The sequence below is a fragment of the Malania oleifera genome, chromosome 8 (assembly GCF_029873635.1).
Source record: "Malania oleifera isolate guangnan ecotype guangnan chromosome 8, ASM2987363v1, whole genome shotgun sequence".
In the NCBI taxonomy this organism is placed as follows: domain Eukaryota; kingdom Viridiplantae; phylum Streptophyta; class Magnoliopsida; order Santalales; family Ximeniaceae; genus Malania; species Malania oleifera.
In genome coordinates this window covers 30053976-30079705 of record NC_080424.1, presented here as the reverse complement: position 1 = coordinate 30079705, position 25730 = coordinate 30053976, and the positions used below count along the sequence as shown (strand labels likewise).

The window sequence follows — 25730 nt, the reverse complement described above, 5'->3', positions numbered from 1 at the left end:
TTATAAATGTGTTTATTTGCTTAATGAATTAGTTATTTTCTGTACACTAAATGCATGTTGGCCACACACTAACATTAATTAATCTTTCTTTTACTGAGTTGTGCCTCACCCCTACTTTACAAACTGTCTTTTCAGGGAATCCTAGAGATCGGGTCTAGCAAGCTAGAGGAGCCGGGTTAGTGGTGTAAATTTTATGTAGGCAGTGTGTAGATAAAGATTTTATTTTTGTTTAGTTTTATGGGATGTGATTATATGAAAATGGATATATTTGGGTATAAAGATAGTTAAAACTTTGGTAATATAATTTCAGGATTTTGTATTTTATTTCCGCTGCATATGTATGTTTTATATATGAATGAACAAGGTATTAGGTGCACAAATGTCACTAAAGTAGCACTCCGGGCCCACGTTGCGGGTCGGGGTCGTTACAGGTGGTGTGAAAGCCTAGGTTTGCTAGGTTCTGCAGACTTTGAGGATTGATAATTACCAGAGTATAGGTTGAGATAAGATAGGGATGGGAGTGGCCCACGTGGGGGGTCGGGGTCGTTACATATATAATTGTACATAAATCATATCTAGTCAAATTGTTTGTTTCATATCTATTTAAAACATAATTTATCATAACATGATATAATATACTGATTTTCTATACATGAAATCATCATACGTAACTATATATGAAATAACACCCTGGATGGAAAGCTGGCCGGTGTCATGTCTTACCCCATATGACTAGGTTGTGCGGCCCGAAGGCGAGAACTAGCAATGGCAGGCCGACCACCATAGATCAACATAAGTCTGTAAGTACGATGGGTCTGCTCCTCCTGGTTTGGACACCAGAGGGATGCCTGCACTACCATAAAACCACATCGATTGTCGATCTCCCACTGCTCCTTACGACAAGTGGTAGCACTAACATATACATGATCATGATCATATAACCACAGTACTGTGCTTCGTGAAAGCCTAAATCAAACCATTTGGGTTCTGATAACATATAGCAAATCTCAATAATGATACATAACTGTTTCATAATAAAATCAGTCAAGATAATATTTTCATGAATTTTTGCATATCATAACATATAAACCACGACTCTTACGCCGGTAATTTGTATCTTGTAAACCATGGCCCTTACGCCTACATAGTAAAACATGAAATTCATGGCCCTTACGCCGACATAGCATATCATATAAAAATCACGGCCCTTACGCCGGCATGTCATATAAAACCTCGGCCCTTACATCGGCATATTATGTAAAACCTCGGTCCTTACGCTGGCATATCATATAAAACCTCATAGATTGAAATCTCTGTACCATTTTTAATTTCTTCTTAAAAATAATAATAACATGCTTATTCTGAAAACATAATATTATGATATTATATAAAATCGTATAATTTCATACTTATGCCACACAAAATAAATATTGCTTATTTTGTAAAATCTACACAAAATCTTATCCCTTATTGAACTGTATTAAAATCATTTTCTTATTAACAACAATATTTCCAAACTCAATTCTATAACATACGTAAATTTCCTTGAAAATAAAAGCTGAATATTAATAAATAATTTCATGGAAATACTGACTTAGTTTATACCCTTACCCGACTTATGAAAAAGCCCACAAATTACTCCAAAATCACACTCGTATGTTCCCTAACTCAACACCCTAAAATTTGCATTTTCTTCAACAAAAATTCAGTATAAACCCATCTAATCCCTTCCTCGTCCCAGAAATACCAAATACCTTAATAAATACTAAAATAATCAACTTACCCAAATTTTGAGATGGTTCCTAAGTTAGCTTAACGACGAATCACTTCAGCAAATTTGTGGAGAATCTTCCCAAGAGTGACGTGGCGGCTTCCAATTGTCGAACCGGCAAAGAATGGGGCTGGATTTCTAGAGAGATGGGGAAGAGAGTAGTAGGGGAGAGAGAGAGAGAGAGAGAGAGAGAGAGAGAGAGAGAGGGATTCTATAAATTTTTTCGCAGGAAAAATGGGTTCTTGAGCTTATATAGAAAGCTTGTCCATATGGCCTCGTCGACGAGTCACATTTCCTTGTTGACGAGTCAATGAAGAAAACTCATCGACAAACACCTTCTCCTCATTGACGAGTTTCAGAGTCTAAAACAGTTCTCTCGGTAACTTCTCTTCAACAAGACGCAAGTCCCCATCAACGAGCCCAAAAATCCTTCTCGTCGACGAGCACTTCTTCACTCGTCGACGAGACCCTGCTGAAATTTTTTAAGAAAATTCCATTTTCTCTCCTTCTCTTACTATTTAATTACTATAATTCTTCGAGTCTCTACACCTTACCCTTGTCCTTTGCCGACATGGTGACACATGGATGCCCACCCGATGTCCACATTGGTTTATAATTCTTGCAGGTATACATGGAGTATCTTGAAGATTTTTAGCATGAGAAGACCCGAGTTGACATGTCGTTGCAAGTCCGAGTTCAAGATCCATGTGGGCCCCACACAACTCCATTAGGCCCCACACAATTTGGGCCTCCCTTTTGACTTTTATTTAACTTGTAATATTGTAAGACAACCAAGCTTACATGTGTGTGTGCTTAGTTACTTATAAGAGTATTTATGTGTGTCTAGTAAGTTGGAGTCTTTAATATGTTTGTAAGTTGTGTGTTAATTTTCCATGTGTGTTTTCCCATGCCTTGTCCCCCATGCTTGTGTAAGAGTTAATGTCTTGTCTTCCCCTTTCCCTCATGCTAAGTCTTTATATCTCCATTACAAGAAATGAAAATGTAGCTGAGTATTGATATTAAATTGAAAAGGGTTTTTCCTTTGTTGAAAATTGTTAAACTTTGAGGGTTTTTCCTTTGTTGAAAATTGTTAAACTTTGTCTAATCCTTGTGATTGTGTAGTAAAAGGCTACATCATTCTCCCTGGAGATCAGGTGGTGAGAGACCACTATTCTATCCAGCGACTCCATCTCTATCCCACTTTCACCACTTCCCTCCATCACCCACACGACCATGACCAAGTTATACCCCAAGGCCACCAATCCATCATTTCATTTGCTGCATACATATCCATATTTCAAAGTGTGCACGAAGGACTTCATAGGAGTTCTAACTTGTGTAGCATATCGTCAAGTCTTCTATCATTTAGATTACTTGTTCAAGGAATTTTCTAGTAGGATCTGAGTTTGTGGTGAATTAATCTAAGTCATCCAACTATTTTCTTTGGCAAGATTATTCTTTTCTTAATCCTTAAATTGGTTGTGAACTCTTATTTGAAGCCCATAAGCCTTAGTTGAGAAATAACTCTTGAATTATGGCCATTTCTTTAAAACCTGTAGTAGGTTAGGCTACTAACCCTAACGGTTAGTAGACCAACCTAGGTCAGGGGACTGACCCTGATGGTCAGTCGACTAACCTGCTACTGCCCCTCCAGAATTCAATTTAGAAATTCATCAAGCGATTGACTTTGAAAGCCAAGCAACTGAAGTCACCCAAAACCTGCAATTTTTAATAATAATTCACATTGTTTGAGTCCCTTCTTAATCTTGAGTAAGCCCATGCTTGAAATTCTAAACTTCTATGTTTGAATAAACACATTTGAGCCAAAAGATTACAATATTGATACTTGCTAGCTTTAAATCAATTCTGAGAATATGTTGTGCTAAACATATAACTTTATTCTTCAAATATTGAAATAGCATCTTTTTAGCGTTTAACTTGATTCCTTTGTGAAAGAATCAATTGAGACTTATTTTTAAATAGTATCATACACCTTTTCAAAATTCTTGAACATGTGAAGTATAACATGATTTATTATGTTTATGTTTGGATAATTGAATTCTTAATTTAAAGTATATTGAGTGTATGTGCTTGTTTGTGAGGGTTGAAATCGTAAGACATAGGTTGACCTTTCCCATCCTACACCAAAGACCGTTGTACTGCTATTGGGTGGCACCAAAGGTAGGCAAGGAGAAAGGGATCAAACGACCACCGCTAAGTGATCAGTCGACTACCATATGTAGTATTCCTTTACTCTTTGTTTTAACTTAATTTTTGAATACATTTAGTTAAGTTGTAAAATCGTTTGATAATGATGCACTATATGCAGGTATGGTATAAGTGAAATAAAATTTCAAAATTCGAACAAATAAGGGTGTATGATCAATAAGATGTTCTAAACTTAGGTATGAAATGACCAAATTAAGAAAGGACTTATTGAGCGTTGATAAGTTCAAGGTAAGAGTTGTTCAAAATAATGCCAAAACTAATTTTCAATGATTTTGAAAATTTTTAAATTAAAATTTCTACAAAATCAAAATTTTAATTTTCAACACCTGATTTTTTTTTTTACTTTATGAAATTTTTAATAAGAAGAATAATAACTAAAAACTAAATCAAAAGTGATAATAAGAATAATAATTATGACAGCTTCAAGTTAAAAAATAAAAAAACAATAATAATGATGACAACGAAAAAAACTGCTAAGACTAATAATAACAATAATAAAAAAAAATAATTATAGTAATGCATGAAAAATCTTAAAATATTTTTTGCTATATTCTTCCAAATCTTTATCTTTTTTTTTACCCCCACTTCTTTAGATTTTTCTCTTTTAAAATTTTTATTTGGTTAAAAGAATCAATAAAAATAGAAGAAAGTGGAAACCATAATTAAGTTGGGAATCCGGTTCAAATCGGGTCAATTCGAACCAGTTGCAGAAACAAAGGGAAAGGGCGCTGGGTGGGGTCACCAGTCACCGAGACGCACTTTCTTTCTCCTCGAGGGTACAGCCGCGCCGCAGGCCTCCGCCCTCCCGCCGCTGCCGGCCTCCGTCGAGCCTACGAAGTCGCCAGCCATCTGTCCCTGGTAAGCTCTCTCTCTCTCTCTCTCTCTCTCTCTCTCTCTCTCTCTCTCTCTCTCTCTCTCTCTCTCTTATTTTTCTTGCAGTCCAAACAGCCCCGAAATCTCTCTTTTTCTTTTTTTCTTTTATTTTCTGATTTTCTTGAGAACAAACACTCTTAATTCTTGCAATTTCCTCAAGACAGATTCGAACCCTTGAGTGTGCAGAGATGTATTTAACCATTGAATTTCTGTTTTCTTAGAATTCACCTGGAAAATTTTGATTTTTTTGCGCCAGTTTTGCACTTACACTCAGCTGCCCCTAAACCCTTGAAGTTCCTGCTTTCGCATGCAGCATCCTTCTCTCATGCCAGCTGGTCTCTCACTCCCCCCCTCCCTCTCTCTCTCTGTCTCTCTCTCTCTCTCGCGCGCGCGCACCAGTTCTCTGCTGTCTCAGTGTCTCCTTATATCCTTATTTCGTTTTGATCGAATTTATTTGCTATTTTTTTTTTTCGCATCCACTATTTTTAACAGGGACATCTATTTCAACCATTTATCATTATTGTGTAATGGTGTGATTTGATTTTTCTGTTAGAAATAGATACTATTAGAATTTCAGAAAACAAGCAAAAAAAAAAAAAACAAAAACAAAAACAAAACCCAGCAGTGTGGATGATCTTTTTGTTTTGTCTGTACTTGGCTGGCTGGTGTCCCCTTGATCCCCTTTAATAAAATTTTCTTTGCTGAGCTGATTGAAAAATTAAACCAGCATGCAATCCTCCAGAAAAATCTGAAGTCTGAAAAAAAAAAAAAAAAAGGAAGAGTAAAGCATGAATAACCAACAATATACATACACAAGCGAGAAAACCTTGGCTGAAGGAGATTATCTGTTGAGGAATGCTGCACTCCACGGCAAAAATCAAGGATTCAAAGTATGGCTGAAATCACGTAAATTTTCCTAAAGAGAAAAGTCAATAGATCATACATCAATAGCAATTTTTTATTCTTTATTTTCCTCTCACTTCCTTTTGCTCTAGTTTTATCATGGTATCAGAGCAAATCTATCTGTGAGAGGTACAATTCTTGTTTGAGGATAATTCTCCTTAAGTTCTATCCCTCTATCTTTGAATACCACAAATCAAAGGTTGTTTTCTTTTTTTTTTCATCTTCTCTCACATCAACATTACTGTCAAACGTTGAGTGTGAGTTTTATTTTTCAAAATTCCGCTGCTATTGATTGTGGGATTATTCTGATGCTATTTCTTGTTCACTTGGTTCGATCAACTTGTTCAATTTGATTTTTGTTTTCATTGGACATTTTGTCGAACAATTGAGGTGCACAACCTACACATTCTCTTTCTGTTCAAAGGCTGAAGAAGATAAGATTTGGGCTATTTTCCTGAGCTTCACACTATTCTGTTTTCAAGGTAGATCGCATAGGCATAATCCAAAAAAGTTTTTTTTTTTTTTTGCCACATTCTCTCTCTTCACAAATTTTGATTTGAAGCCTACACCCACACCCCAAATCAGACCCGTGTCATAAAATCTAAGCCGCGCCCCATATCCGCCCCGCTCTGTATTTCAAAAAAGAAAAAAAAAAAACAGGTTCACTTTTCATGGCTAAAAGGGCAACTAAGGTGGAAAAATATGATGATCTCAATCATCACTTATGCCTCCAACAATCAGATCACCCTGGACTGATTTTAGTTTCTCCACCACTCATGGAGGACAATTATTCCACATGGAGCTATGCGATGATTCTCGCACTTCAAGTGAAGAACCAAATCTGCTTCATTGATGGCACGCTACCTCCACCATCTTCCAAATCCTCATAATACTCACAATGGTGACGATGCAACGTTATGGTAATTTCTTGGCTTCTCAATTCCATTTCGAAAGAGATTTCTGGTAGCGTGATCTATAGTGAAACTGCCCATGCCATATGGAACAATATGAAAGATTGATACTCTTAAGTCAATGGCCCCCGCCTATACAAGCTTAAACAAGATATTGCTAATCTTGTTCAAGGATCTTTATCAGTTAGTGCATACTTTACCAAATTGAAGAGTTTGTGGTATGAGTTGTGCACAGTTTAAGAAACGTCTACCTGTGCCTGCAGCGCACGTATGGAAACTCTCACACAATAAGAACTAGATCATGTCTTAAAGTTTTTGATAGGGCTCAACAATTCCTACACTGCAATCCGTGGGCAAATACTTCTGATTGATCCACTTCCCACTCTCAACCGCACCTATGCCCTTGTGCTTCAAGAAGAATGTCATCGCAACATTTTGTCTCTACCATCCATTGAAGACATTGTTCTGGCCACCACCAACTATCAATCACGAAAGGAAGGACGCCCCGGTCCACCTAGGAAGTCTCTAAAATGTACTCACTGTGGCAAAGAGGGTTATACTATAGATCGATGCTACCACATCCATGGCTTCACTCCAGGGTTTCGTAACTCTAAACCCAATCAGGGTCTCAAGCATTGTGCTTATTAGTCTTCTTCAAATCCATCTACTAGTAGGTTTCCTTTCACCCCTGAACAGTGTCAGATGCTTTGGGTCATTCTCAACAACTCCATTCCCCCTCAACCCATGGCACACCAAGTAGGTAGTGTTGAATCTTCATTGTCAGGTAAACCGAATAATGATCTCTTATGAATTCTTGACAGTGGCACAACCGATCATATGGTTCGCTCACCCACTGCTCTCACCTAATCTTTCCCAGTACATGGTCGTATTGTTCGATTACCAGATGGATATCATGCCACTATCACTCATATTGAATTAGTTCACTTCTCTTCCGATCTTATTTTAGACAATGTCCTTTGCCTCCCGACTTTTTATTTCAACTTAATTTTTGTTCATAAATTATGCAAAATCCATCATTGTCTCATTATTTTTTCTTCTGATTTTTGTTTTATTTAAGACTTGCGCTTGATGAAGATGATTGGGAGGGGAACCGAGCGGGATGACTTATACCACTTCACCAAGACTGGGAATGCTTGTTGTCAAGTGGCTACATCCACATCCACTTCCCAACTTTGGCATCGTCGTTTGGGTCATCTGTCAAATAAAAATCTATCCTTTCTTTCCAATAAATTCCCAAAAATTTGTAGTTCAAATTCGGATTCATGTTTAATTTGCCCATTGGCTAAACAGACTCATGCACCTTTTCCATCTAGTTCCATTTCTTTTCTTAAACCTTTGGACTTGTTGCATATTGACATCTGGTGGAGCCATCGTGTCCCTTCCACTACTGGTGCTCACTATTTTCTCACCATTGTTGAGGACTATACCTGTTGTACCCAAGTTTACTTAATGCGCCATAAATCTGACACTCACTCTCTCTTGCAATTCTTTATCCACCTTATCGAAAATCAATTCTCCATCACCATAAAAGTCATTTGAAGCGATAATGAGTCTGAGTTCGACATGCCCTCATTCTATGCTTCCAAAGGTGTTATACATCAAATCAGTTGCGTCAACACTCCCCAACAAAATGGAGTAGTTGAACGCAAACATCGTCACCTTCTTAATGTTGCCCGTGCATTAATTTTTCAAGCTCATATGCCTAAACACTTTTGGGGGGAAGTCATTCTTACCGCAACTTATCTCATTAACCAAATCCCTTTTAGGTGGTTCGTCTCCTTATGAAAAATTGCATAATGTCAAACTTGCATATAGCCATCTGCGAGTCTTTGGATGCCTATGCTTTGCTTCCACTCACTCACAAAACCCATCTAAGCTTGATCCCAGAGCAACTCGATGTGCTTTTCTTGGTTATCCATATGGTCAAAAGGGCTACCAACTTTATAACCTTGCGACACTTAAAATCTTTGTGTCTCGAGATGTTCTCTTTCATGAAGATTCCTTCCCCTTTGCATAATCTATTCCCGAACCTATGGAACCCGTCCTACCTTATCCTATTCCTTTTCTTGACAACATCAATGAAATTCCACCTTCGCGCCTACCTCTCCTCCATCCTCATCTAATCCTTTACCCTCTTCTCCACCACCCCGACGATCCAGTCGTCCTACTCAGCCACCGACATACTTGCAGAGATTTTCACGTGGAACAGGTTATGCCGTCTCGGCCCGCTTAATCATCTGACCCTGCAATGGTCCATTCGTTAGGTAACCCTTATTCTCTCACTGATTTTCTATCTTATTCCCGCTTATCTCCTTCTTACTGTGCTTTCACCACAACCCTCTCTCTTGCCAAAGAACCATAGTCATTTTTTCAGACCATGACAGATCCCAACTGGCGTACTGCGCTGTGTGCTGAAATTGATGCTCTTGAGTTCAACAACACCTGACACCTCACTCCTCTTCCTCCTGGTAAGAAACTCATTAGCTGCAAATGGGTATACAAGATCAAATACAACCTTGATGGATCCATCGAGCGATACAAGGCTCGCCTAGTTGCCAATGGCTATAGTCAACAAGAAGGCATTGATTACATCGAGACATTTCCTCCGGTTGCTAAAATGACCACCATCTGTACAATTTTGACTCTTGCTTCCGCTCGCAATTGGCACATCGATCAACTTGATGTCAACAATGCTTTTCTCTTTGGCGACCTTGATGAAAAAGTCTATATGCAACTTTCCCTGGGATTCGGACGAAAGGGGGAGACTTGAGTTTGCAAGCTCGTTAAGTCTCTGTATGGTCTCAAACAAGCTTCAAGGCAATGGTATGCCAAACTTTCATCCACTCTCATTGAATTGGGTAATTAAAAATTTATTGGCTGAATTTAGATTACCTTAACCCCTTTTTAATTTAAACTTCCACACTCACACAATCTCAATGTCTAAGCAGCGACCGTACTATACTAATCGGGAATCGTAGATATGAATAAGAATATGAATATGAAATATGAAATTATAATACAAAATCAAACTTCAAGTAATTCAGTTAATCAATTTATCAGAATTTGATTTTCAGCAATACTCAATGAAGTTTTCTAGATACTAATTCAGTAATTCAATATTGAATTTTTAATCCAACAACACAACCATACAGCCAATATAATAATTTGATTCACTCACAACCAAAACCAATATTCAGCAAGTTCCAATATTCAGCAAGTTCTCAATAAGAATAAAGCATACACACAGGTTATGTCTCGCAAGGATTTAAAGAGTAAGGGAAGAAGAGCTGAACATCAAATTTAACAAGGTTCGGCCAGCAGCCTATATCCTTGCCTCAAGCAACCCGCTTTGAGGATTTTCCTTTCCACTTTGTTACTAGGTGAAGTACCCCTCTCTCCGTTCAAGGTGGAGATGCCTCTCTAACGAGAACAACCCTCTCGCTAGGCAACGATTCAAAACCCTGAACCGTCAATAACAAAACAAACAAGGCAAGATTGTTTGTACAATGAAAATAGTCCTCAAAAGAGCAGATTAGTACACGTTAGAATCAATATACTTCAATGAAATCAATAAAGAAGATGAAGCTCGAAAGTGTATCACCAGTAATCTGATTATAGAGTGTAGATTTCAGTAGAACTAATCAGATTTTCGCAAAGGTTCAGCAAGAACACACAGCAGCCGTTCAGGAAAAAACTTTCAGCAATATAACTCAATTTTCAAATTGTTTGTGTGCTGTGAATTGCCCTAATGTGTGAGAATAATATGTATATATAGTGCACAAAGGTTTCTAAACGTTTTCCCCAATTTTTCTTTGAATTTGGAAACCATTCATTCAAATTTGGAAACAAGATCAGCGCTGTTAATAGTTTAAAACATAGACATAGTCGACTGATAACAATAGGTCAATCTCTTGACCTCTTTAAAAATAGCGCACTCAGATTGTTAGTAGCGGGTTAGTCGATTGGTCCCGATAGGTCAAGTCGCCTGTTCCTGTTCTGTTTGCTCGTTGACAAAGTCAGTAGCCTATCAATCGCCTGATGATATATCATCAGTTGCCTGACCATTAAACCACACTTTGATTTTCAAAGTTTGGTTCCAAAACTTAAATTTATAACTTGGATAACTTAATTTAGGCTTTATGAAAATATTTTCCATGTATAAAAATAGGTCTCTAAGTCCATGATATATCGTAAGAGCTTCAATTAGCATTATTGAAATTTGAAGTACTTACATGAGACTTTAACAAGATGAATCTATCTAAGTTCCTAAGTCTTCATGTTGTGAAGCTTTCAATATCCTTCTGAGCTTTACTCACTGCTTCAATAAACTTCATGTCCCCCATGACTTGAAACTTTATATCCATCATGACTCATAGCTTTAAGTGTAAATATCATTCAAGCTCTTCAAACATACTCACTTGATTTCATAAAAAACACTTAAACCTTGAAACTTAATATAAACAAGCGTGTTAAGTAACCTTGATTTGTATCATCTAAACGAGATTAAGCCTTGTTGAGTCAACAATCTCCCCCTTTTTTATGATGACAAATAAGGAGTAAAAATGAGAAAGCCTTAATAAGGCTCCCCCTTATAATAAGCATATCCTTAACAAGTCATAGCATGAATTGTAGAATTTTCAAAACTCATATTAGAATATATCAAGCTTTCAGCACTTTCAACACTCGTATTAGAATATATATCAAACAGTTAGCACTTTCAACATATATCATGGTATAACTCCCCTTGAATGAACTATTTCTCTAAACACATTCAATGTTCATGTTCAATAAGATCAGAAATTCATTCATACGGGTATATCTCAATTTCAACATGTATATATATAATCTCAGTTTCATGCTCATGTTTTGCAAAAACATTTCATGTTCTCATTTTCTCATTTTGCAAATACTTCTGCCCCTTTTGACATCAATAAAAAGGATTAACGAAGAAAAATAACATGCAAACAACGTAGGACCTAAAATCAGCATTCAGTTCACAAGTACATGGTCCGTAATTCAGCATGCAATTCTCAAGTCAATCATCTTTCATGATGTGCAATTCAGATATCCATCATTCAACATGCAAAAGATATTCAATGTAATCCGAAACAGCTTGCAAAATAACATATCCAAAATAAACATTAAAAAGAAGTACCAAAAAAAATATAAGAGAGCAGTGTCAAAAGCTGTAGCAACTCAAATATTACAACCCAAATTTGTTTAGTGAGATAAGAGATAAAAGCTAAGCATCATTGCCACCGTCAGTGTCCGTACCCTCTTCATCATCATCATCATCATCATCATAATCCCTAGAGCTCGTCTCCATGGGAGTTTTCCCTCGTGAAGAAGATGAGTCTTCCATGTAGTGCTCAAGGCGTCCAAGCCGTTGATCAAGACCCGTAAAGCTTGACTAAAGTGAACTAAAACTAGTACGCATTTCACCACGTTAATTGCTCAGCTACATATTCATGTGCTGTTGATAAGTTACAAACCATGAGGGAGCATCGTCTGTTGGTGGAGCAGCTTGTTAAGGTTCTTGTGCTTGTTGCTATTTTGGAGCCTGGTGCGGAGCCCTATGTGCCTTACCACCCTTAAGCAACCTTCCATGTTGTTGATACGTTTTATAACCCATTTGTTTAATGGTCGTGGATGAAAAGATATCATAATGTATTCGTTTTATAAACAGGGTGGGCGGAGTAGTGACGCCTAGATGTTCAAAAATGAGGGTTAAAATTCCTCTGTAAGGAAGAAGTACCCTTCTCGCTTCTTCTCTCGAAATCATTCATTTTAACATCAGGGTAGGCAAGTCAAGACGCTTACCCTAAAGCAAACACCATATCACAAAGCAATCTAGGTAGGATATATGATCATGGGACCCTACCCTAGGCAAAATGTTGTATGTGATGAGTTTTTGTAATATTTGGGCTTGTAGATTCAGCTGACGGTACAACGAAGGATGACCAAAATAAACGGGTTTGTTTGTCATAATCATGGGTAAAAACTCCTCGAGAGTGAAATCTTGTGCCATTATCCAAGATTGTCCAAGTGGTGGACATTCAAACTCTCCGTGTTGGATTCTACGCCTAATGGTCAAGGTTTGAGGAGTAACGGCGAATGATTTATTCATAACCTGAGTGGAGTACAAATTTTCTTCTTTCACCATATTCGCATAAAATAGCCTAACTAGATTTGGAGAAATATCTTTTGTTGGATAAGTAATAAATCTTTCCCAACCTAAGGTATTAAACATAGGCAAATTGTTGGAAAAGTCCTCTCTAAAGAATTCAACATCTAATACCTTACCGAAGATGGGTTCAATAGATCAAATATGTTCCCATTAAATTTGTTTAGCGTGAGGCATCACCAACCATCTCTCAATATCTTGAGTATCATCTTTTTCGGAGGTGGAGCCCCGGTTTGTCGTTTGTTTGGTTCTTGGCATGATTCTTGAGAAAATAATTGGTGAAATCCTTGAAAATGAGATAAGAATGAAAGATGGAGAGGTATTTTGAAAATTAAATGGAGGAATCTTCATTGTAGATCACTTGGGGACAAAGGAGAGGAGCTTTGGGAGAGTGGAGAAACAAGGTCAGTTGACTGATGCTTGAAAAGTTAGGGTTTTGACGAACATAAAGTTTATATACTGCCGCGGGTCAGTCGACTGACCTGATACTGTTAGTCGTCTGACCTCTGTATTTCGAGAAATTTCACTAGTTAGTAGCGAGTCAGTCAACTAATGTCGAAGAGTCAGTCGCCTGATGAGCCTAAACTTGAGAGATTCGTAAGTCAGTGTAAGTTCAGTGGACTAATGGTAAGTAGTCAGTCGCCTGTCCTTCAGGATTTTTTGACTTACTTGATTCTTTAACCCAACCACTTATTCTTATCAACTTCTCCTTCTCAAATCACCTCTCTACTATGTAATAAACCTAATTCTCTTCGTATAGAGATGAACCTATCCTCCGAAAGAGGTTTTGTGAAAATGTCTACCCATTGTTCATCTGTATTTACGAATTCAAGAACAATATCCTCCTTTTGCACATGATCTCTAAGAAAGTGTGTCTAATGTCAATGTGCTTAGTCCTAGAGTGAGAAATAGGATTTTTGGAAATATTTATGGCGTTGGTATTATCACATTTAATCAGTACAACCGAATATCCCAAATTGAAATCCTTGAGCTGTTGTTTCATGTACAACATTTGTGCACAATAACTACCTGCTACTACATATTCAGTTTCAGTAGTAGACAATGCCACGGAATTCTGTTTCTTGGAAAACCAAGATACCAAAGATCGTCTTAAGAAGTGGCAAGTACCACTTGTACTTTTCCGGTCTATTTTGCATCCGGCATAATCTGCATCCGAATAGCTAATCATCTCAAAGGCTGTATCTTTAAGATACCATAAACCTAAGTCTATAGTGTCTGTCAAATACCTCAAGATCCTCTTGATTGCCATTTGGTGAGATTCTTTAGGAGCTACTTGAAAGGGAGCGCATATGCAGACACTAAATATGATGCTAGGTCTACTAGCCGTCAAATAGAGCAGACTACCTATCATGCCACGGTAATACTTGACATCTGTTGGCTTTCCTTGCTCATCTCTATCAAGACTAATAGAGGTGCTCATTCGAGTACCTAACGGCTTGCCACCCTCCATATCAAATTTCTTGAGCAGGTCTCTTATATACTTTGATTGATTTATGATTGTGTGATTCTTAGCTTGCTTGATTTGAAGACCAAGGAAATATGTCAACTCGCCCATCATGCTCATCTCAAACTCGTCCTGCATGCATTTAGCAAAGTCCTTGCATAATTCCTCATTTGTAGCAGCAAAGATAATGTCATCAAAATAGATTTGGATAATGAGCATATCATTATTTTTAGACTGAATAAATAGAGTGCTATCCATTTTCCCTTTAGAAAAATCATTTTCTAACAAGAAGCCGCTTAACCATTCGTACCAAGCTCTGGGAGCTTGTTTTAATTCATATAGAGCTTTTGTTAGTCTAAACACATGATTAGGAATATGAAAGTCTTAAAACCCAGGGGGTTGTGCTACATATACCTCTTCATTTATGAATCCATTCAAAAATGCACTCTTCACATCCATTTGGTAAAGTTTGAAATTCTTGTGAGATGCATAGGCTAGTAGCATTCTAATTACTTCCATTCTAGCTACGGGAGCAAAGGTCTCATCATAGTCTATCCCTTCTTCTTGATTATAACCTTGCACTACCAGTCGCCTTGTTACGAACTACAATGCCGTTCTCATCCTCCTTATTTCTAAAAACCCATTTGGTGCCGATTACCAAATGATCAGCGGGTCTAGGAACTAGCTTTCAAAATTTATTACTTTCAAATTGATTTAGTTCCTTTTACATGGCTACTATCCATGAATCATCATTTATTGTTTCCTTTACGTTCTTGGGTTCCTCTTGAGATAGGAATGCACAATGATTGCACAGATTCTTTAATGATAATCTTGTGGATACTCCTTGTAAAGGTTCACCTATAATTTGGTCCTTAGGGTGATTTCTTACGAACTTCCACTCCTTAGACAATTCAGACTGACCGTGAGAGTTATCATTCAAAGGTGTGCTGATTTCATTACTCTCGTCCTTTATTTCTTGATTTGCTAGGTCTTCTAAATTTTTTCTAACTTCTACTTTATCAACATCGGTAGGTTTAGAAGAAAATGGATTAGCCTCATCAAATGCTACATGAACGGACTCTACAACTAAAAGGGTCCTTTTGTTGTAGACTCTAAAGGCTTTGCTATTCAAAGCATATCTTAAGAAGATTCCTTATATGATTTAACATCAAATTTTTCTAGGTCCTCTTTATCATTCAGGACAAAGCACTTATATTCAAATACATGGAAGTAAGATATATTTGGTTTCTTCCCTTTCCAGAGTTCATATGGAGTCTTCTCTTGGCCTGTCCTAAGGGAAACTCTGTTCATCACATAATACGTGGTGTTCACCGCTTCAGCCCAAAAGTACTTAGATAGGTTATGCTCATTAAGCATGGTCCTAACCATTTGTTGAAGTGACCTATTCTTCCTTTCAACAACTCCATTTTGTTGAGTTGTACGAGGTGCTGAGAAGTTGTGATATATTCCATGTTCATCACAGAAGTTTTCAACGTCTTTATTTTTGATTCTCTACCTTGGTCACTCTAATGTTTAGAACACCATATCTTGTTTCATTTTGAAGCGTCTTGCATAAGCTGGTCAACATCTTACACACTTCATCCTTGGAGGATAGAAAGAGTACCCAGGTATACCTGAAATAGTCATCAACTATGACGAATGCGCATTGCTTTCCTTTTAGGCTTTGTGTTCTGGTGGGGCCAAACAGGTCTAGATGAATAGGTTCTAGTGGCCTACCAGTAGAGATCTTCTTCTTCTTCTTAAAACTCATCTTGGTTTGCTTCTCAAGTTGACAAGCATCACACACCTTGTCCTTTACAAACTTAGTGCTAGGTAGACCCTTGACTAAGTTTTTTTCAGCTAATTTGGACAACAGGTCTATACTAGCATGTCCTAGTCTCCTATGCCACAGCCAACTAGCTTCATTTAAGGCTATGAAGCATTTAACTTCTTGAGATATCAGGTTTTCAAAGTTAATGCAATATATGTTATCAACCCGATTAGCAATGAACAAGGTGTCATGCTTTTCACTGTGTTCAACTATGTATTTGTTTTGTTTGAAAGTTACTTCAAAACCTTTGTCACTTAGTTGACTAATGCTAAGCAGATTATGTTTTAACCCTTCTACCAATAAAACATCATCAATTTCCAAGGAGGGTTCCTTACCGACTTTACCGATGCCGATAATTTTGCCTTTAGCATTGTCTTTAAAGGTGACATGTCCACCATCCTTTAGTGGCAACGAGGTGAACTTGGGCTTGTCTTCGGTCATATGCCTCGAGCAACCACTGTCCAAGTACCATTTGTCTTTCATTGGTGTGGACCTAAAGCATACCTACAAGAAGGGATTCAAGATGTTACTTTTGGTACCGAAACCTTCTTAGGTCGTTTTGAATTTGTTTGAGTTTCAGTTTTCACTCTCTATGCCTTTTTGATTTCAACATTCTTTCTCTTGTATGGACATTCAAACTTTATGTGTCCCTTCTCCTTACATAAGAAACACGTAGTGTGTTCATATGTATTGACTGAAGATGTGCTTGCATAATTTTTAGAGGCTTTTACAAAGTACCCCATGTAGTGGTTCCTTTTCTTTTGTTCTCAATTCCATTGAATCCTATGTCTTCTTTATCCAAAGACATTCTTTATGATCCAACAAGTTTATCAAAATTCTCTTTTCCTCTAGTGAAGTTGTAGATGATTTTAGATTGATCATCAATTTTACTTTCAATACTACATATTTCTGAGTCTTTTATACCTTTACCATTTACTTGCAACTTTACTAGTTCTTGATACGTTTGATTGATTTTACTAACAAGTTCATCAATGATCGAGTCTTTTTCTTTTTCAACTAATTTTGATGATTCTAGTTGATTCATTAACATTTCATTTTGTTCTCTTAGTGTGATGTTTCTCTTGGATACTTTAATGAACCTTTTATGCAATGAGAATAATTCAGCTTGAATTTCCCTATACAAAGGCATTCTCTCACATGAGTCACTATAGGATTCATCACTAGTTTCAGCAGATGAGGTTGAATAAGAATTTACCTCTTCGTCTCTCGCCATGAAGCACAGGTTAGCAATCTCATGATCACTTGATTCACTTTCTGAGTCACTTGAGCTTGAGTCATTCCAAGTTGTTGCTTTCATCACTTTCTTTTTCTTCTTCTTGGCTTCTTTCTTAAGCTGTGGACAATTAGGTTTTATATGTCCTACTTTCTTAAGTTATAACAGGTAGAGGGTTCATTTTTTGTTTCTCTTTTATTTGTTTCACCCTTATCTGTTTTTGACCCTCTGAATTTTCTAGCAAATCTTTTATTATTATTAAAGAATTTGCCAAGACGTCTAGTGAATAGGGCTAGATCATCATCGTCCACCTCATTGTCCTCTTCCTCACTAGAGCTCTCCTTTGAGGCTTAAAGGGCTATTGACTTTTTTTGTTTACTACCCTCAGCAGTCCTTTCATTTATCGCCATATCATACGTGAGAAGCGATCCTATAAGTTCATCTAGGGAAGTACATTTCAAATTTTTGCCTTCAGTTATGGCAGTGGCCTTAGGTTCCCAAACAGGAGGAAGTCTTCTAAGGATTTTCCTAATCATTTCGTATGTGGAGTAGTTCTTACCTAATGCATTAAAAGAATTAAATATGTAGGTGAACCTAGTATACATACTAGCGATAGATTCCTCAGGGTTCATCCTAAAGATCTCATACTCTTTGGTGAGCATGTCAATCCTACTATTCCTCACATCTGCGGTTCCCTCTAAATAACCTCTAACTTGTCCCAAATCTCCTTAGCAGATTTACAACCCATAATTCTATTGAATTTGTTGACGTCTAAGGCACAGTATAGTGCATTCATTGCACTTGAATTGATCTGCAATTGTTTCATATCTGTGTCATTTAAATCACTTTCTTCTTTAGGGACTTCTTTATTATCTACATTTTTAGTGGGAATAAAGTCACCATGTGTGACTACTTTCTAGACCTTCCAATCCATAGTCTGCAAGAATATCCTCATACGTTGTTTCCAAAAGGTGTAGTTTACACCGCAGAAATAAGAGGTCTCGATGAAGATTGACCTTCACCAAAAGGGGATACACCTAAGTGTGCCATAGGAATCTTTATGTCGCTACTTGTTAGGATTTACTACAACTTGGTTTTGATACCAATTGAAATTAAATATGTATTCCCAAGAAGGGGGTGAATTGAGAAATTAAAAATTTATTAGCTGAATTTAGATTACTTTAACCCCTTTTTAATTTAAACTTTCACACACAATTTCAATGTCTAAGCAATGACCGTACTATACCAATCGGGAATCCAATAAGAATGTGAATATGAAATCTGAAAATATAATAAAAAATCAAACTTCAAGTAATTCAATAAATCAATTTATTAGCTGAATTTGATTTTACTCAAGAATTCAGAGATTTAAGCTTGTCTGAATTTTTAATCCAACTACGCAACCATACAGCCAATATAGTAATTTGATTCAATCACAGCCAAAACCAATATTCAGCAAGTTCTCAATAAGAATAAAGCATACTCGCAGGTTATATCTTGCAAGAATTTAAAGAGTAAGGGAAGAAGAGTTGAACATCAAATTTAACAAGGTTCGGCCAGCAGCCTATATCCTTGCCTCAAGCAACCCGCTTTGAGGATTTTCCTTTCCACTTTGTTACCAGGTGAAGTACCCCTCTCTCCGTTCAAGGTGGAGATGCCTCTCTAACGAGAACAACCCTCTCGCTCGGCAACGATTCAAAACCCTGAACCGTCAATAACAAAACAAACAAAGCAAGATTGTTTGTACAATGAAAATAGTCCTCAAAAGAGCAGATTAGTACATGTTAGAATCAATATACTTCAATGAAATCAATAAAGAAGATGAAGCTCGAAAATGTATCACCAGTAATCTGATTATAGAGTGTAGATTTCAGTAGAACTAATCAGATTTTCGCAAAGGTTCAGCAAGAACACACAGCAGCCGTTCAGGAAAAAACTTTCAGCAATATAACTCAATTTTCAAATTGTTTGTGTGCTGTGAATTGCCCTAATGTGTGAGAATAATATGTATATATAGTGCACAAGGGTTTCTAAACGTTTTCCCCAATTTTTCTCTGAATTTGGAAACCATTCATTCAAATTTGGAAACAAGATCTGCGCTGTTAACAGTTTAAAACATAGACATCAGTTGACTGGTCACGATCGATCAGTTGCTTGAGCTCTTTAAAAATAGCGCATTCAAAAGGTCAGTACTGGGTTAGTCGATTGGTCCTGATAAGTCAGTCGCCTGTTCCTATTCTGTTTGCTCATTGACAAAGTTAGTAGCCTATCAGTCGCTTGATGATATATCATTCAGTCGCCTGACCATTAAGCCACACTTTGTTTTTCAAAGTTTGGTTCCAAAACTTAAATTTATAACTTGGAAAGCTTAATTTAGGCTTTATGAAAATATTTTCGATGTATAAAAATAGGTTTCTAAGTCCATGATATATTTCTAAGAGCTTCAATCATCAATATTAAAATTTGAAGTACTTACATTAGAATTTAACAAGATGAATCTATCTAAGTTCTTAAGTCTTCATTTTGTGAAGCTTCTAATATCCTTCTAAGCTTTACTCACTGCTTCAATAAACTTCATGTCCCTCATGACTTGATATAATAGCTCATAGCTTTAAGTGTAAATTTCACTTCAAGTATACTCACTTGGTTTCATAAAAATACTTAAGCCCTGAAACTTAACTTAAACAAGCGTGTTAAGTAACCTTGATTTGTTATCATCTAAACGAGATTAAGTCTTATTAGGCCAACACAGGATACAAACAATCCAAGGCAGATTATTCACTATTCATCCGATCCCATAAGGGCAATTTCACTGCCATTCTAGTCTAAGTGGATGATATTATTGTTGTAGAAAATAGTTTGGAGTAGGTCAATGAGATCAAGAAACACCCAAGCGATCATTTCAAAGTCAAAGATCTTGGAATTCTCAAATACTTTCTGGGAATCGAAGTGGCTTGTTCAGCCAAAGTAATATTTTTATCTCGAAGGAAGTATTCACTCGAGATATTAGAAGATACAGGCTTCCTTGGAGCTGAACCTGGAAACTTTTCCATGGATCAAAATCTTGTACTCAATGAAAGTGATGGCAAACTTATCTAAGATCCTTCGTCATATAAGCGACTTGTTGGGAGATTAATTTATCTAACCATCACAAGACCCAACTTAGCTTATTCAATGCATGTACTAAGTCAGTTTATGGAGAAGCCACGAATACCACACTTGGATGCAGCACACATGGTCTTACGATACCTTAAGAAAATCCTAGGTCAAAAAATTTTCTTATCTGCTTCTAGTGAAATTCAGCTCTATGCATACTGTGATGTAGATTGGGCACGATGTAGGGACACTAGACGATCGGTCACCGGGTATTGCATCCTACTCAGAAAATCACCCATTTCCTGGAAGACTAAGAAACAAACAACAGTTTCACGCTCCTCAGTTGAAGCAGATATAAGTCTATGGCCTCCACATGTTATGAGGTTACTTGGCCAAAGTCTCTACTCTCAGACCTTGAAATAATGCATTCTCAACCAATCAGTTTGTAGTGTTACAATTAGGACGCTATATACATAGCTTCAAATCCAATGTTCCATGAACGAACCAAGCATATCGAGATAAACTGTCATGTGGTTTGAGAAAAACTCTAGAGTGGCATCATCCAAACATTCTACATGCATACAAGCTAGCAACCTGCCGATCTTTTTACCAAAGCTCTTGGATTTGCACAATTTAATTATTTACTCAGCAAGTTGGGTGTCATAAATATCTACACTAACTTGAGGGGGAGTGTTGAGGAATGTTGCATTCCACGGCAAAAACCAAGGAATCAAAGCACAGCTGAAATCATGTAAATTTTCCTAAAGAGAAAAGTCAGCAGATCATTTCTACTCTGGAAAGGAGCGTACATATTGATTTTCTTTTAATTACATGTTCCCTAGTTCTTTGTATAAATAGGGGTTGTACAGAGATTGAAAACACATCAATAGCAACTTATTCTTTGCAATCTTCTATTCTTTATTTTCCTCTCGCTTCCTTTTGCTCTAGTTTTATCATTATCATCTAGTCACTGATTGTAGACTCACAAGGGATCACCCATTGAGTGAAGCATGAATACCCAACAATCCCAACAATATACACATACACAAGTGAATACCAACTAGTCAACGGTTGCAGCCTCACAAGTGGTCACTCATTGAAAGAGAGAAATAGTGAAGGAGAATGGCTGATGAGTGCTAAGGGCTACACATGTTGGGCCTTCTTTTGTGTTAAATTTATATTCTGGGTGTGGTTTTTTTTATGGAAACAAATGTCTAATTCTTAACATACTAGAGAGCCATTGCATGCCAGTTTAATTGTTTAAACCTTAAAGATTGATGGTTTATTTAGATTAGGGCTAGAGGGTATTTCTGGTGTTTAATAGGTTCTATGGAACACTATAAGTTGTGACTTGAGTGTGAAAAGCTGCATTAGTCATTGTGTTCACTGTCTCTGTTTTGATAAAGCGAAAAACATGAACTGATTTCTTACATTTATTTATGGTTACCCTCAGCCAGCCAGCCAACCCTATAGGCCTTATAAACTGGAGGCCCTTAGGCAGTATTTAAAGGGACCATAGCAATACTATTTACACAGGGGATATTATTGTTGATTTTAATAATATAAATTGTAGATTTTTTTTAGATGAATATACATGCAAAATTATTGTTATGTACTAGTAATGAGCTTTCCCCTCATTTTGCATTCTTTTTTTAGTATAACCTTAATTTGTTTTACTATATTCTTTTGAATGTCCTCATGTTAGAAATTTAGGGTAGTTTTTTTTTTTTTCACTTGGAAGAATATTCGTCATATGAAGATTGATACTTTCTGGTCTTAAACCATTTCATTGATGTAATGAGGACTTAATGCGATAGTTGTGCATGATTACTTATCTTGTATCCAAGTTTGTTTGCTTATTAATTTTTATTTCTTTACTTTATTTGTATGACATTTTGTTTCTTGCCTAAACTAGGGGCTCTTTATATTCTGACCTCGAGACACAATGAGGTTGGAAAAATGCTGGTTCTGCTCCTCGACTATATACCCTGGACATGGTATTCAATTTGTTCGTAATGATGCAAAGGTATTCATGCTTTTCTTACTATTTTTAACTTTGATGCACCTTATTGGCATACTCTGCAGTGCCATAGTCTGGTTATATTTTTATTTACCTGATGTCTGGAGGAATTCTGTTAAGCAGAAATTGTTGCAAACTGAGTATCAATACTGGTACACTTTGACCCTGGTCCAACACAACTAAGCTTCTTCTTTATCCTATCCATCACAACCCAAATCATCTTAAAATATTGTGTTCTTCTGATCTGCAAATCAAATTCTGATTTTACCTTTTGTTCATACCAGTTTGAGTTTGGATTAGGGAAGGTTCTTCATGGCTATGCGAGTGGTCCCAAAAATGAGCGTATGTAAGTAGTTATAAAATGTATATAGCATATGCTTGTGTGTGTGTGTAGGTTGGTTTTCAGGGGTGTTTGATGCTTTGTCTTGTTAATTGTTGATGTCAAAACTGATTCTCGCTTGGTCTGCCCAGGCAAAACCTTGACTGGAAAAGCTGGTAGTCAAACTGATTAAGTGTTTAGCCTGTTGCATTTTTCTTTGTACAATCCAACTTCGACTCCTGAACCCGATAATAAGTAGCATTCTTTTTTAAAAAAAAAAATTAAAATAAAATGATCAAACTTTTAATTTTGGGATGGTTCCATTTACAGCTCAGTTTCAAGGCTAGTATAGTGTCTGCTTTGCTGCAATTTAAAGTATATCATACCAACTGGGTGCACTTGTTATTAAATGTTTTCATTTCAGAAGATCCCTGATGACATTGGTTTTGCAGATTTTCCGATTTTGCAGATCCAAATGCCACAAGAACTTTAAGATGAAAAGAAACCCTCGCAAAGTAAAATGGACCAAGGCCTACAGGCGGGTGCATGGAAAGGACATGACACAGGTTTGTGAATTTTCCATTGGCAAATTTGCTTTTCATCTTCTTTTTCTCACTATGTTATTACTGGAGTAGGCCTCAATATACTCACTATGTTGTTTTAATCTGTCTTCCACTTTACAAGGATTCAACTTTCGAGTTTGAGAGGAAGAGGAATAGGCCAGAGAGATACAACAGAAATGTCACAGAGAACACACTGAAGGTCATGAAGAAGATTGTTAAAGTCAGAGCAGAGAGGGAGGCTAGGCATATTAAATTGAGGTTTTTCTTCCTCCCTTGCTAATTGGGTCATAGAGCACACAGCAATGAATAATTTTATGGTAATGCTGATTGGTAATAATTTGTGCAGGATGAAAGGAAAGGCAGCCAAGGAGCAAAAGGAGGCAGTGAAGGAATTGGAGCAGAGCATCCACATGGTCAAAGCTCCAGCTGTGCTCCGACAAGATCAATCTCTCACCTTACCGATGATCAAAGCCGAGGTTTCCCAGCAACAATCAGAGGCTGTACGGGCCATGGAAGAGTGATTTTTCTACTATGCAGCTCTTTCAATTTTCTCTGTTTTCAAACCAAATGTTCTGAGCAATATTGGCTATGCTATTCTCTACATGGACAAGAATAGAATAATTTATAATACAAGAGTTTGGCAATTTACACGTTCTTATAAAATAAATGATGATGCAAATGTCGCTATTTCTGTGTAGCAGGACATGCTATGTGCTTTTTTTAAAAAAACAAATGAGGAAATGCATTTAAAAATGAATAAAAATTCAGGAGAACACCTAAATATACAAAAAATAGGAAAATTTTCAGATAATTCGTAAAAATCAGTAGACTTTGGAAAATCAATAAAATTCAAAATTTCATAGAAATCCTAGAGAATTCAAGAAAATTTTATGTAAACTTTTGAAAAATTTAAGAAAATTCTTTAGCCACTCAGGACCTCTGGTGTGCATTTTAGTATTGTTTCACTCTTCCATGCTTTCTTGCTAATTTTGCATGATGTTGTGTATTTTCCTTTGTTTTGTATGTGTATGTGTGCGTGCAAGATTTAAGTATTTAGACCTAGTTTAATATTGTGAGAAGTGATTGATGTAGCAGAATCACCTCAAGCATACTTGTTGGTCCTAGACTAATATTGTACTTGCACTTTCATCCATTCTAGTAGTTTTCCATTTTGTTTTTCTTATGTTTGATCAAAATTAAGCATATTTTGGAATGAAAGATATTGAGAGGGAGATGGAGAATTAGGTGAAGTGGACTTGTAGGGATAATTATCTTAACTCACAAGCAGCGCCCCGTAAAAAAAGGAGTGGAGAAAGTTGTAGAAATTGTGAAAATATATATGGAGGAGCAAAGAGAGGGAGGTAAAAAGACTTAAGTTAGAAGAGGTACAAGAGGCTTAGATTAGCACAGGACTACTATATTGATGTATGAAATTAGTTAAGAGATCCATGCAATATAGGTTGATACCTATTTATACCCATTCGAGGTCAAACCTACATCAATTTATACAGTTACAAATTATAAAATCAAGTCATAAATGCTAATAATAATTTTGGTTTGTTTCTAAAAATTAATCCTAATTATAAATTCAATCAATTTCTAAACTCTAAAGGCCTAATTATTATAGTTGACAAAAACTTTCATGCTTGCCTAATACTTGTCTGCCTTGTTGCCTAATGAATGGGCGACCTATATCCTAGTTGAGTGTGCAACCTTTGTTTTAAACGATTGGGGTGTTGTTCTATCTCCTAATGAATATGCAACCTCCATTGCCTAGGTGGCTACTTTTGATTTTTTGAATGGTAAAGTGATAAGTGACTTGCCACTCCTAGGCGACCTTTCCTTTTCACTTGTAAGGTGACTTGGCAATAAATAGCTAGCCTCGCCTAGGTGTTTGCAATGTTCATTATGTGCCTCACCTAGGCAACTTCCCTTGCAATTCCCCTAATGATTGAGCAATAAGTGATTTTGTCTAGCCTCGACAATTGTTTCACATCTCATCTAGGTGACATCTTATTTTAATTCTTAGGGCAATTTCTTGACTGAGCAATCATCACCATACTACAAGTGAGTGCACAAAGATACCGCAAACAATGCTCCCCATGATTGCTTTATTAGTTGTTTTAACACTTTTAAATGATCAATTGAAACTTGCCAAAGAATAATGACCTCCACAACCTAATTTTAACCGATTATAAAATTGTATACCTTTGGCCATGAAATAATTTTTATTATACTATCTTCCTAAGCCGAAAGATTACTATCATACAACTTGGGCATTGGTACATATATCCTTTTGGCCATGAAGAA

The 25730-nt window shown here is 36.7% G+C and overlaps 2 protein-coding genes across 2 annotated transcripts; one reads left to right on the top strand and one right to left on the bottom strand.

Moving 5' to 3' along the window:
* Positions 1 to 4664: 4664 nt before the first annotated feature.
* Positions 4665 to 24087, top strand: LOC131162043 (probable ribosome biogenesis protein RLP24). The gene is made up of 5 exons (XM_058118151.1): positions 4665 to 4858; positions 22434 to 22544; positions 23310 to 23423; positions 23542 to 23678; positions 23767 to 24087. Exons 2-5 carry the CDS (start codon positions 22464 to 22466, stop codon positions 23939 to 23941), a joined length of 507 nt encoding a protein of 168 aa, XP_057974134.1. The 5' UTR covers positions 4665 to 4858; positions 22434 to 22463; the 3' UTR covers positions 23942 to 24087.
* Positions 11951 to 14363, bottom strand: LOC131162628 (secreted RxLR effector protein 161-like). Its single transcript, XM_058119236.1, has 2 exons — positions 13992 to 14363; positions 11951 to 12118 (listed from the first exon to the last, which is right to left on the bottom strand). Exons 1-2 carry the CDS (start codon positions 14361 to 14363, stop codon positions 11951 to 11953), a joined length of 540 nt encoding a protein of 179 aa, XP_057975219.1.
* Positions 24088 to 25730: the final 1643 nt, after the last annotated feature.

Coding starts and splice junctions, on each gene's coding strand:
- LOC131162628 (XM_058119236.1), bottom strand. CDS start 14,363: ATGGAGGGTGGCAAGCCGTTAGGTACTCGAATGAGCACCTCTATTAGT. Junction 12,119..13,991: donor ACTTCTTAAGACGATCTTTG/GTATCTTGGTTT, acceptor AGTTCACTTTAG/TCAAGCTTTACGGGTCTTGA.
- LOC131162043 (XM_058118151.1), top strand. CDS start 22,464: ATGAGGTTGGAAAAATGCTGGTTCTGCTCCTCGACTATATACCCTGGA. Junction 23,424..23,541: donor ATGGAAAGGACATGACACAG/GTTTGTGAATTT, acceptor CCACTTTACAAG/GATTCAACTTTCGAGTTTGA. Junction 23,679..23,766: donor GCTAGGCATATTAAATTGAG/GTTTTTCTTCCT, acceptor TAATTTGTGCAG/GATGAAAGGAAAGGCAGCCA.